General features: G+C 46.0%; 1 protein-coding gene across 5 annotated transcripts in view; it reads left to right on the forward strand.

Annotated features, from left to right (window-relative positions):
• The window catches only part of LOC140723011 (NACHT, LRR and PYD domains-containing protein 3-like), a 33,292-nt gene extending 19,878 nt beyond the window's left edge, over positions 1–13,414 (forward strand). For all 5 annotated transcript variants that reach the window (XM_073037642.1, XM_073037645.1, XM_073037644.1 and 2 more), the window contains 8 exons: positions 330–484; positions 1,674–1,845; positions 1,945–2,010; positions 7,838–9,575; positions 11,493–11,579; positions 11,733–11,903; positions 12,059–12,226; positions 12,390–13,414. In XM_073037642.1, coding sequence (XP_072893743.1) covers positions 330–484; positions 1,674–1,845; positions 1,945–2,010; positions 7,838–9,575; positions 11,493–11,579; positions 11,733–11,903; positions 12,059–12,226; positions 12,390–12,477 — 2,645 coding nt within the window. In that variant the 3' untranslated portion in view covers positions 12,478–13,414. The remainder of the gene's footprint in view (positions 1–329; positions 485–1,673; positions 1,846–1,944; positions 2,011–7,837; positions 9,576–11,492; positions 11,580–11,732; positions 11,904–12,058; positions 12,227–12,389) is intronic.
• The last annotated feature ends 652 nt before the right edge of the window (positions 13,415–14,066 follow it).

The raw sequence follows: 14,066 nt of genomic DNA on the forward strand, positions 1-14,066 counted from the left end.
ATTCTCTTAAACCACCTCTTCCCTATCACTCCCCTTCCCTGTCCCCGTTACCCTACCACACTCACCTCCACTTCCCCCTACTCCTTGCTGTCTCCCCCACGCGCTCTCTGATTCCTTCTCCCCACCCCTCCCTCTCTCCCCTGCCCCTCACTCTCCTCCTCCATCTCCCCCTCCAGTACCTTCCTTCTATCCCCGTCTCCCCACCCCCCCCCCCTTATATATTTCGTACTGTGTTTGTTGACCTGGAACTCCATCTTTAGGTTCCATATAAAGTTGCTGACCCATAGGAGGTCGGTAATGCCTTTAATGTTCCTCATTTTCCTCCACAGTGATCACTGAGCTCCTGGCAAGCTGGGACGATTTCCAGCTGCTGCAGTTGACGGACTTCTACCGGGACAGGCTGGAGCAGGCGATGGAAGGAGGGGTGCACGGAGTGAGCCTGGCGTTAACGGCCGAGAATCAGTTCAGCGGAGAGGAACATCGGGTGAGTGGGAGGGAGAATGGGTTTGAATTTTCACACGTCACAGGACTGATGGGTGTCGGGACCCTCACTCATCGGATAGTAAAGCATAAAAACAAATCAGAAATAAATATATATAATTCTTAAAAATGTGAATTTCAAGCGATGATTGAAAGAAGTGTGAATACACCGGCGGTGGCTGAATGTTCAGAGCGAGAGGAGCAGGAAACAACTGTATGAGGTTGTAATAAAGGAGTTTAAATGGAAATACGGCTGAGAATCAGTTCAGTGGAGAGGAATGTCGGATGAGTGGGAAGGAGAATGGGTTTGAATTTTCGCACATCAAAGCACCGATGGGTGTCGGAATTCTGACTTATTGGATATTAAATTAGATGAAGGAATAACTGGGAAATAAATACTGAACATACAATTAGCAGTGATAGAAAGGGGTGAAAAGACCCCGCGGACTGGTGGGTAGCTGCTCAGTATTCGGATTGAGTTGAGCACGTAACAGTTGTGTGGTTGGGGTTGCAATATTAAATAGAAATATGATGGGATGTTTTGGTTTGTGAAGACTGTACAGCGTGACAGAAGGATGTCAGTGAGAACCGGGACATCATCAGTGGATGCCACAGGAGGTCGAGTGTGTTCTGTTCTGGGTGGAGATGATTGTGTAATAATCTGTAACTGCAAACAGTGTGGATCGGGGAATACTGCCATGTTGTAATGTGTGATCACTGAATAAACCTCCACTGGAAAAAGACAAAGGGAAGGCATCAGGTGTCAGCCGGTAATCCGCTGTCATGTTGGACACTGGCGGACTGAGGAGATGAATCACATCATCTTTTCTCCAGCTTCTCCGAGACTGCTCACTCTGTTATAGAAACCCTCCTGACTTCATTCTTCATCTGTGATCGTTATTTTCTGATTTTTGTTTTACACGGTCAAATCCGGTGAGGAATTATTTATGGATTTGGAGCCATGTCAATGAAGCGGTCACAGACCAGCCAGGATCTCATTGACTGGTGGACCAGGTTCACGGTGAATGTCCCTCCGTGTGCTCTGCACTCAGAATGTACAGTCCATGTCCAGACAGGATCAGCACCCGTCCGGGTGACTGCTCAGTGTGATCCCGTTACAGAGCACATCATTTACTTCTCATTCTCTGTGTGAATCTGTCAGTCCCCAATATGTTCACCGTTACTCTTCACAGAAAATCTCTGATCTCGCTGATAAGGGAGAGCGGGCGGACAGTTCTAAACTCCTCCTGAGCCTGGTGATGGAGAAAGGCTCCCGCGCCCCGAGGGTGATGTGGGAAACCTTTGTGAAAATGCGGATTGGTGTCCCAGGTTTGGACAAAATACTGAAGGAAATCCAGATATATGGTGAGATAATATCAGAGATTAATTTAAATTTTGATCGCAACACAGCACACTTCACAATTTTACAAAAATGATTTCCTCAATTTGTTCAAATTCAATCAGGTTGTGATCCTTCCCATCGACGAATTCCCGCTCAACTTTTACTGACGTTTCTCTGTGAGCTGAAAGGTAAGTGAACGTGCATTGAATATTGAAGAGTCTAACACAGGAATAGGCCATGAGGCAAATAATATTGTGCCAAAAGAGCCAAGAAGTAAATCAAACAAACCCAAACTATAATCTCTCCTTCCTACACCATGTCCATATCCCTCCATCCTCCTTACAACCATGTAAATATCCAAAAGTATAGGCAGCATGGAGTAAATGAGGTGCTCGAGGAATATAGAGAATGTGAAATGAATATTAAGATAGAAATTAGAAAAGCTAAAAGAAGATATGAGGTTGCTTTGGCAAATAAGGTGAAAATAAACACAAATAGTTTCTACAGTTATATTAATAGCAAAAAGATAGTGAGGGATAAAATTGGTCCCTTAGAGAATCAGAGTGGACAACTATGTGTGGAGCCAAAAGAGATGGGGGAGATTTTGAACAATTTATTTTCTTGGGTATTCACTAAGGAGAAGGTTATTGAAGTGTGTAAGGTAAGGGAAACAAATAAGGTAGTTATGGAAGCTATGATGATTAAAGAAGAAGTACTGGCGCTTTTAAAGAATATATAAGTGGATAAGTCTTTGGATCCTGACAGGATATTCCATAGGACCTTGAGTGAAGTTAGTGTAGAAATAGTAGCGGCTCAGACAGAAATATTTCAGATGTCATTAGAAACGGGGATGGTGCCCGAGGATTGGCATCTTGCTCATGTGATTCCATTTTTAAAAAAGGGTTCTAAGAGTAAACCTAGCAATTATTGGCCTGTAAGTTTGAAGTCAGTGGTGGGTAAATTAATAGAAAGTATTCTTAGAGGTGGTATATATAATTATCTGGATAGACAGGGTCTGATTCGGAACAGGCAACATGGATCTGTGCGTGGAAGGTCATGTTTGCCAAATCTTATTAAATGTTTCGAAGAGGTTACTAGGAACGTTGATAAGGGTATACCAGTGGATGTTGTCTATTTCTACTTCAGTAAGACTTTTTGACAAGGTTCCACATGGAAGGTTAGGATGTTTCAGTCGTTTGGTATTAATATTGAAGTAGTAAAATAGATTAAACAGTGGCTGGATGGGAGATGCCGGAGAGTATTGGTGGATAACTGTTTGTCAGGTTGGAGGCCGGTGACTAGTGGTGTGCCTCAGGGATCTGTACTGGGTCCAATGTTGTTTGTCAAATACATTAATGATCTGGATGATGGGGTGGTAAATTGGATTAGAAAGTATGCAGATGATACTAAGAGAGGTGGCGTTGTGGATAATGAAGTAGGTTTTCAAAGCTTGTGACAAAATTTAGGCCAATTAGAAGAGTGGGCTGAGCAATGGCAGATGGAGTTTAATGCTGATAAGTGCGAGGTGCTACATTTTGGTAGGACTAATCAAAATAGGACATACATGTTAAATAGTAGGGCGTTGAGGAATGCAGTAGAACAGACTGATGTATAATGGTGCATACTTCCCTGAAGGTGGAATCTATTGTGGATAGGGTGGTGAAGAAAACTTTTGGTATGCTGGCCTTTATAAATCAGAGCATTGAGTATAGGAGTTGGGATGTAATGTTAAAATTGTATAAGGCATTGGTGAGGTCAAATTTGGAGTATTGTGTACAGTTCTGGTCACCGAATTATAGGAAAGATGTCAACAAAATAGAGAGAGTACGGAGGAGATTTACTAGAATGTTACCTGAGTTTCAGCACCTAAGTTACAGAGTTAGGTGTTTATTCTTTGGAGCATAGAAAGTTGAGGGGTACTTGATAGCGGTATTTAAAATTATGAAGGGGTTGGATAGAGTTGACGTGGATAGGCTTTTTCCATTGAGAGTCGGGGAGATTCAAACAAGAGGACAGGAGTTGAGAGTTAGGAGGCAAAAGTTTAGGGGTAACACGAGGGGGAAGTTCTTTACTCAGAAGGTAGTAACTGTGTGGAACGAGCATCCAGTAAAAGTGGTAGAGGCAAGATCGATATTAGCATTTTAAAATAAGAAAATTGGATAGGTATATGAACAGGAAAGGAATGGAGGGTTTTGGACTGAATGCAGTTCTGTGGGACGAGATGACGGGAAGCATTCGGCACATACTAGAAGGGCCGAGATGACTTTTGTCCGTACTATAATTGTTATATGGCTATGTGGTTACTATTCCTTATGTTGCTTTCCGAGGGAACAGACATGACAGTGAAATTCCCACAACCATTTCCGAATATCAAACAGATACACTTCCTGATTTTTGAAGAATATCATTTCTACCATTGTCACATTCTCTAAAGTAAATATGTCCACAATCACTGTTTTCCTGCGCTCCTTATCACAGCCGAATACATTGATTGGAGACCCGACACACGCCTGACAGGGTCCTGACACACTGTGAGACCCCACACACCCCTGAGAGGGTCCTGACACACTGTGAGACCCCACACACCCCTGACAGAGTCAAAGATACATGGAAAACTTACAGCACAATACAGGCCCTTCTGCCCACAATGCTGAGCCGAACTGTCCTTACTTTAGAAATTACCTATGGTTACCCATCGCCCTCTATTTTTCTAAGCCCCATGTAACCATAATACAGAACATTGCGAACTCATAACTTGGCTGGAGAAGTCTGAAACCAGAATCTAAGGTACTAAGTTACATTTGTTTTCCAAATCAGTCACGATTGATTTTCATAGATACAACTATATCTGACTCAATACTATCAAAATGTGATACTGAAGTTATCAATACTTTTCTCATGTGGAAGGTAATTCAACTATGCACCATTCTACCTAGATCACTCTGTTCTACTGCATTCCTCAATGACCTACTATTTACCATGTATGTCCTATTTTGATTAGTCCTACCAAAATGTAGCACCTCGCACTTATCAGCATTAAACTCCATCTCCCATCGCTCAGCCCACTCTTCTAAATTTTGTCGCAAGCTTTGAAAACCTACTTCATTATACACAACGCCACCTATCTTAGTATCATCTGCATACTTTCTAATCCAATTTACCACCCCATCATCCAGATCATTAATGTATTTGACAAACAACATTGGACCCAGTACCGATCCCTGAGGCACACCACGAGTCACCGGCCTCAAACCCGACAAACAGTTATCCACCACTACTCTCTAGCATCTCCCATCCAGGCGATATGTGAAACTTGCAGGGGGAGGGGTGAGCAGAGCTAGGAAGTTGGTTAGTGAAAGAAGGCCATGGAAGAAAGGAGAAGGGGACGGAGAGAGCACCAGAGGGAGGCGTATATGATCTTGGTGTGGCCACGTGTATTTCGGTGAGACCCGACATGGATTGAGAGACCGTTTCACGAGCATCTACGCTCTGTCCGCCAGAACAGGCGGGATCTCCCTGTGGCCACCCATTTTATTTCCACTTCCCATTCCCATTCTGATACGTCAGTCCATGGCCTCCTCCACTGTCGGGATAAGGCCACACTCAGGTTGGAGGAACAACACCTTATGTTCCGTTTGAGTAGCCTCCAACCTGATGGCATCAATATTGATTTCTCAAACTTCCGTTGCTCTCCCCCTTCACCGTTCCCCATGCCCGCGTACTTCTCACGTTATCTCCTTGCCTGTCATCGCCTCCCTCTGGTGCACACCGCTCCCCCCCCCCCAACCTTTTTCGTTCTTCCAGGGCCGTCTGCCTCTGTCAAGAATCAACTTCCTAGCTCTTTGTTTCATCCCTTCCCCTCCAAGTTTCACCGATCGCCTGGTATTTGTCTCTCTCCTCCACCCACCCCCACCTTTCAAAACTACTCCTCAGCTTTTTGTCTCTGGTCTTGCCGAAGGATCTCGTCCCGAAACGTCAACTGTTCCACAGATGCTGCCTGGCCTGCTGAATTCCTCCGGCATTTTGTGTGTGTTGCTCGGATTTCCAGCATCTGCAGATTTCCTCTTGTTTGTGAAATTGTAGACCAGTTAGCCTAACCTAAGTGATTGGGAAACTGTTGGAGTCTGTACATTATTTTAAATTACTATGATTGCACATTGCACATTCAGATGGAGACTTAATGTAAAGATTTTTACTTCTCATGTATGTGAAGGATGTAATAAATAAAGTCAATTCAATTCAATTATTAATGTTCAGGTTTCGAGGTATTTGGAGCTACTTTTCACATTGTTTGTCAATGATTTAGATAATGGAATTGATGGCTTTGTGGCAAACTTTGTTGACGATACTGAGATATGTGAAGGGGTAGTTAGTGCTGAGGAAGCAATGCGATTGCAGCAAGACTTAAAGAAATTGGAAAATGGGCAAAATGTGGCAGATGGAATACTGTGTTGGAAAACGCATTTTGGTAAAAGGAATAATAGTGCAGACTGTTATCGAAATGAGGAGAATGTTTAAACATCACAGTTTAATGTGGCATCATGCTGGCACCAATGCTGTGGGCCGAAGGGCCTATTCCTGTGCTGTTCTGTGTTCTATGCAGGTCCTGTGACAGCTGAAATCCTGAACCACCTGCTACCGAAATTCCTCGGTCTCTGCTCTCTTCTTCAGCACCCGACCAGTAATCGGCATGGTTTTCAAACTTGTATTTAAAGTCACAGACCAGTAGCATCTACCCTGTCTCCCCTTTCCACAGACGTTGTCTGACCTGTACTCACATCTACACTCCCGTCCTTCTACAGCTGTGCTGCAGAGGGCAGGCTAACATGCTGCATAACTGTGGCGGACTGGGAGGCTCCACAACCGGTAGTCAAAACTGTCCAACGCATCACCGGCATCCCCAGCCTACCTTCCATCGGGGACGTATAAACAGAAAGGCTCCGGAAAAGGGACAGGGGCTTCAGGAAGGATCCCACCTATCCTGCCTGTGAGCTGTTCGCCCCTCTCCCATGAGGGAGGAAGCTACGTAGCATCCACAGCAGGACCACCAGACTTAAAATCAGTTACTTTCCTCAAGCAGTAAGACTCATCAACACCTCCAATGACTAAGCCTCCCCTGTATAAATAACAAACCCCACCCCAGCACCAGCACGGTTTGAAAATTGTCTGTCAAAACCACCTGAGTTCAGAGTGACTCCTGTATCGAGCGCATTTATATTTATTGTGTTTTTCATTGCGTTCTTTATCCGAGTTTTTGTGCTGCATCAGATCCGGAATAATAATTATTTCCTTCTTCTTTACAATTGCGTATCTTGAAACTTGAATCTGTTGAGTATTTACAACACATACTCTTTCAGAGACACGAGACTGCAGATCTGCCGTCTCAACCTATTTTCTGGAAGAACTCAGTGAGCTGAGCAGCGTCTGTGAGGATGGATTGGGGCGGGGGGGGGGGGAAGGGATGTGTCAAAATGCTGACTGTCAAAATCTCCTGAACAAGACATTGACATTTTCTCCCCCAATCACCCTTGATCTTTGGATTACACTTTGTTGATCACAGTGCACATGCTGATCAACAAATACACTTTGTACGTTGAATCAGTGATGGTGGGAGGGGGAGCTGTGATTCTCCTTTGACAGAATGCTCGCTACCCTTTACTCCATCTCCCCACGCACCATATCAGCACTGGGGAATAAACGTTTCTTCCAGAGGAACAATGATAACTGTGGCTGTAGTGAGATGTTGTCCAGTACGGGACAGTCGGGGTCAGTAAACTACGAGGTAAATACTCACCTTCACAACACAATTAATGTGGAAATGTGATAATCTGATATTTATCTAGACCAGGCCTCTCTGGCCAGTCAGGGGTCTGTTAATCAAATTTATTCTACTGTACGAACATCCATTGATGAATCCAATTAATACAATAGCTGTGAGCTAACTCGTGTGTGCTTAAATACTGAGTTCTGAGTTGAGGCATCTAACAGCTTGTCCTCTGTCTGTTCCCATGGAAGATGTTCAACAGAAACACAAGGAGACTCTGCGGGCACAAACTGAAACACTGAGAGTGAACACGATCCTGATGAGGGAGAAGGTGAAGGTTTTCCAGCTGGTTGATCGATACGCTGAGCTCACGGTCATTTCTACTGTTCGAGATCGGACACTGGTGGAACATGAGCTGCTGGCAAGAAGCAGAGACCACGAGGAGTGGAGAGAACAGCAATTCTGCAGAGAGCTGGAGAAAATCCGGACGGATCAGTTGTTCCAGAGCACCTTTTCCCGGTGTAACTCTGAATCTGGGAGTTCGGCAGCAGTGGCCGGAGACCCAGGGATCGGGAAAACAACAATGGTACAAAAGATTGTTTATGACTGGGCCACGGGGAAAATATACCAACAATTCCAGTTTGTCTTCAGTTTCAAATTCCGGGATTTAAACTCTATTAACCACAGAATAAACCTGACAGAACTCATTCTGGATCAGTATCCTTACTTTGCGAATATCCTGAGAGAGGTCTGGAAGAACCCAGCGGGATTGCTGTTTATATTCGATGGTTTGGATGAACTCAATGACAGAACCGATTTTGCTGACAGTCGGAGAGGCACAGAACCTTGGTCCACATGTACAGATCCGGAATTCAAGTGCAAGGTGTCTGATATTGTGTGCAGTTTAATCCAGGGCAAGCTGCTCCCAGGATGTTCAGTGCTGGTGACCACCCGCCCCACTGCGTTACATTTATTGGAAAAGGCTGAGATCAGTATCCGGGCTGAAATCCTGGGATTCTCTGGTGAGGAACGGAAGAAATATTTCTTAAGGTATTTTGAAGATCAGACGGTGGTGGCAGCTGTTTTCAAACATTTGAAGGAGAACGAGATCCTGTACACCATGAGCTACAACCCCTCCTACTGCTGGATCCTCGCTCTGGCACTGGGCCCCTTCTTCACACAAAGAGTCAGGGACCCACAGCGAGTTCCCAAGACCATCACCCAACTATATTCCTACTATATTTACAACATCCTGAGAAACCACGGCCGTGAGATTGAGAACGCCCGTGATGTGTTTCACAGGGTTGGTCAGATGGCCTTCAGAGGGGTGTCCGATAAGAAGATTGTGTTTACAGATGGAGATTTGATTAACTACAATCTGCAGCCTTCCCAGTTCCTGTCCGGGTTCCTGATGGAGCTTTTGGAGAGAGAGGATTCTGCCCGGAGCGTGGTGTACACATTTCCGCACCTCACCATCCAAGAGTTTGTAGCTGCAGTCGCACAATTCCTGAATCCACATCCCGGGGATATCCTGAAATTCCTCACTGGAGCCCACAATACCACAGATGGGCGATTTGAGGTATTTCTCCGTTTTGTTGCTGGACTCTCCAACCCAATGACAGCTCGGGGCCTGGAGGAGTTTCTGGGTCCATTTCCTCATCAAACAACCTGCCGGGTGATTGACTGGGTGAAGGAGGCGGTTATACTCCAGATAAAGATCTCTGCTGGTGCAGATGATACAAGGAACCTCCTGAACACATTTCACTACCTGTTTGAGTCTCAGAATACTGGACTAGCTCAGGCCGCACTGGGATCTGTGGAAAAACTTTCATTCAGTGAAATGCGACTGTCCCCGATTGACTGCGGGGTCCTGTCTCATGTCATCGGATTCTGTGATACAATAAAACACCTTGATTTTTGGAACTGCCGCATTCAGTTTGAAGGAATACAGCGGCTGGGACCGGGGCTACACAAGTGCCAGGAGTTGAGGTAACCAGATTTCTGTCTCACTCTGAAATCTGAAACTGTTCCATTGTGTTGTTTGAATGCGAAGGAAATTGGGTAAAATCGGAGTAAATAAGATTGCGAAAAATTGTGACAAATGACCAGGGGACCGGTCAGTAATTCCACAGGGACAGAAGGGTTCTGTGGTTCTTTCTGATGGGATTTGGAGACTCCATCAGATCATGAACAACAGTCATTCGTTTAATTGTAGTAAATCACAGGATTGGCAGTGTTTCTCGCTCCCTGTGACACGTCCATTGACATTGTTCCTTCTCAGTGTTAATGACAACTAGACCGACACAAACTGTAAGCGGGTGTGTAGGAACTTCCCACCATTTTCCCATTGACAAGAGAGTGTGAGCTGTCTTTCCCAGTGAGAGCTTTAGAAATGCTGCTGTGAGTTTGTCCTCCTCTGACCTTCCCTGTGAGAGACTATCTCCATCACCCCACCTGTGTGACTTTTCTCGATCACCGCTACCCAGTCACCAAGTGGGCATCTGTTCTCCTGATTGTGGACCTCAGTTTAGACCAATCTCTACCGAGGAACTACTTCCGCATCAGCTCCTCTTGTGGGAGCATCTTTTCTCAACACTATACTCCTGTGGTATCTCTGTGCACACTTCTATTCCCACTGTTCGACCTCTCTGCATAAGTCCATTCCTCCTGTGCATTCATTTCTTCCTATCCTTCTGTCGGGTCTCACTTCCCCACCCCATTTCCCCCATGGGGGCTTCTCTTCCCACCCCCGTTCCCCTGTGGTATCTCTCTTCCTCATCCCCATTCCTGCTGTGGGTTTTCTCTTCTCGTTCCCCCTATGGGATCTCTCTTCCCCACCCCCTTTCCTCCGTGTGTGGTCTCTCTTCCACTTCTCTCTTCCTTCTGTGGGGCTCTCTCTTCCCCATCCACTTCCTGTTGTCAGCTCTCTTCCCCGTCCTCCTCCCCTTGTGATATCTCTAATCTCCACCCCCATTACCCTTGTGGAACTCTTCTCGAATCCCCTTCCTCCGGTGGGATTTCAATTCCCTCTCCCCATTCGTTCTTTTGGATCTGTCTTCCCCATCTCGTTCCTCCAGTGGGATCATTATTCCCTAACTCCTTCTTCCTGTCGGGATCACTTCCCCATCCCCTTTCCTCTGTCGGGTTCTCCCTTGCTCATTCCCTTCCTCCTGTGGGGATCACTTCCCCATCCCCCTTTCCTCTGTCAGGTTCTCCCTTGCTCATTCCCTTCCTCCTGTGGGGATCACTTCCCCATCCCCTTTCCTCTGTCGGGTTCTCCCTTGCTATTTCCCTTCGTCCTGCGGGGTTCTCTCTTGCCCATCCCCATCCCTCCAATAGGAATCTCTCTTCCGCATTCCGCTTTCTCCTCTCGAGTCTCTCTTCCCCATTCCCATTACTGCTGTGTAGAGTCACTCTTCCCCACCTCCTTCATCCTGTGGGATCTCTCTTCCCCATCTCCCTTCATCCTCTCGGGATTACTCTTCCTCGTTCCCCATCACCCTATGGGGATCCCTGTTCCTCGTTCCCCTTCCTCCTGTGGGGATCATTTTTCCCAGCACTTTTCCTGTGGTGCGGGTCTCTGCGCGCATCTCCCATGGAGATTTTCCCACCCACAATTCTTCCTCTCGGAGGGACGATCTCTCACCCTTCAACCCTGGCCCTTCCGAGATTCTCATATCAGGAACACTATTGTAACTGTTGGGGAAGGAGACAGAATATGGGAAATTACAGAGTCACATTGACAGTAAATTACTGACATTCAGTAGTGAAATTTGACAGTAGTGGGAATCCCAATCAATGATATACTGAAGCGTTTCATGTTTCCAGAAATATCCGAATGAAAGATATTCCCTCATACCCACGGTTTCAATCTCTTTGTTCATTAGTTTTTCTCTTTGCGTTTAGACTTGGGGGTAATGACCTGGGAGATTCAGGAGTGAAACTGGTGTCTACGGCTCTGAGGAACCCGGAGTGTAAAATACAGAAACTGCGGTAAGTACCAGACTGTTGGAGATTGTGTTTACAGTTACTGGGTGTCAGAAATTGAACATCAAGCTGATCAGTAATTGTGTTACTGATAAACACTGGGGATTTCCGATGTCTCCTGTCTGTGTGTCCTTCACTCTCACTCTCTCTCAACCCCAGGCTGAACGATGTTGGCCTCACAGGTTCTGGTGCCGAGGATCTCGCCTCCACTCTCAGTGCAAACTGTACACTTACAGAGCTGAACCTGAGTACTAATAAACTGGGAGATTCAGGAGTGAAACTGATGGCTGAGGCTCTTGGAAACCCGGAGTGTAAAATACAGAAACTGTGGTAAGTACTAGACTGTGGGAGTTTGTGTTTACAGTCACTGCGAGTCTGACATTTGACATTGATATGATCAGTAATTGTGTTACAGATAAGCACCAGGGATTTGTATCGTCTCCTGTCTCTCTGTGTCCTTCACCCTCACTCTCTCTCATCTCCAGGCTGTGGAAAGTTGGTCTCACGGATTCTGGTGCCGAGGATCTTGTCTCGGCTCTCAGTGGAAACCAATCACTGACGGAGCTGGACCTGAGATTAAACTCGCTCACGGACCGATCTGTCCCTGCTATCCGTCGCCTAATACTGACCGTCCCAAGTCTGGCCTATATTGAGTGAGTATTCTTGTTAATGCTCAGTGTGATAAAATATCAGTGGATCCGCGGGTTCACCGGTGATATTTGTTTGTCAACGTTGTTGAAATATTAACCCCAGCCCGCTGTTACAGTCACTGTTGTATTATTTGTTTATTTCCCTGTATTCTTCCCTCTGTTTCAGGCTGTGGAGAAATCACTTCAGTGAGACTGGGGAGATGGAACTGAAGTCTCTGCAGGAACTCAGACCTGGACTGACAGTGAACCTGTGAACATCTGAATGAGTGAACAACCCCACCCAAGGGATGGGGACATTTTGGTCGATTCCTCACCATCCCCTTTAACGACAATGCTTCAGGTTTAATTCCCAATGGTTCTAACGGGTCACGTTTCCAACCAAGCACTCTCTGATGTCGGAGGTGTTTCCGCAGGCATGTAATTCACCTTTGTGACCAGCGGCGCTACTTCTGCTGGATGTCCCGGTCCGAGAGTTCATTTAAGTCAGGCCTTGGAGAAATACACAGATAGAATGAGCCCGGAGGCGGGGCTCAGTCTGGGACACCAGTGTCTGAGGTGGGATTATCCTGAGGGAGAATACTTTTGCTCACTGTGCTGAGGACAATACATTTAGAAGTCTGCCCGACATAATGATGTTAAATGGATAAATACCTTGGTAGCGACCCTGGAACTGCAGCGATCTCGGACACTGTCCTGAAATGTGATTTTATAATCATCGGTTTCCTGATGCGGAGTGATGGTGAGAAACGGGACTGGTTATTCAATCTGTTACTCGTTGTCACTGGTCAGTTAATTGTGTGTGACTCTGAGTGAATCAGGAACAGCTTATTTATTTCTGCAAGTTAGCAGGTTGCACGTTGTTTAATTTACATTTACATCTGTCATGTGTGTTGGCGCGTGGCCTAGTGGACAAGGCATCAGACTGGTAACCTGAAGGTCACTGGTTCGAGCCTCAGCTGAGGCAGCGTGTTGGTGTCCTTGAGCAACGCAGTTAACACATTGCTCTGTGGCACCGGGGCCTAGTGCCCTTCCCTTGGACAACATCGTTGGCGTGGAGAGGGGACGGCTTGCAGCCTGGTCTCCCATCAAAAAAACCCTGGAAAAGAAACCTTCCAAGGCGCAAATCCATGGTCTCATGAGACTATCGGATGACTATTATTATGATGAAATCAATAAACTGCTGTAACTTGATCTATGTTGGACTTGATTTGAGTTTGCTCGGGAACCCCATCACCCACAGCGATCCAGAGCTTCTCGCAGAGGTACAGCTGAGGCTGAGGGAGGTCTGCTACCCAGGATTTCGTAATCCCCAGTGCACCCACGCTGATACCGCGCTTTTCTTGCTCCTGCCCCCCGCCACACTTTCATTGTTCCCCCCGAAACCTTTTTCCACACCGTAACCTTGCCTACTTTAACATCTCTTAAAGGTTTCCAATGAATCTGCCTCTACCACCACCCCACACCAACAGTCTGTGTAAAAAAAAAATAAACCCTGCACCTCACATGTCCTTTGGAATTACCCCATCTCACCTTTAAAATGTGCCCTCTGTTTTTTGACATTTCAACCGTGGGGAAAATACTGTCTGTCTGGTATACCAATGTCTCTCATAAATTGTATAAAATTCAGCAGATCTATTCTTAGCCTCTCCCGCTCCTGAGACGACAACCCCAGTTTGTCCAAACTCTCAGTATAGTGCATGCTCTCTAATCCAGGAGGCATCCTGGTTAGCGCCGGCTGAATCCTCTGCAAAGCCTCGATGTCTTTCCTCTGATGGGGTCACCAGAGTTTATTACAGACTAACTAGAGTTTTGTACTCTCCATGGTAGCATGTTTCCTGAAAAT

Source organism: Hemitrygon akajei, unplaced genomic scaffold (genome assembly GCF_048418815.1).
Source record: "Hemitrygon akajei unplaced genomic scaffold, sHemAka1.3 Scf000096, whole genome shotgun sequence".
In the NCBI taxonomy this organism is placed as follows: Eukaryota; Metazoa; Chordata; class Chondrichthyes; order Myliobatiformes; family Dasyatidae; genus Hemitrygon; species Hemitrygon akajei.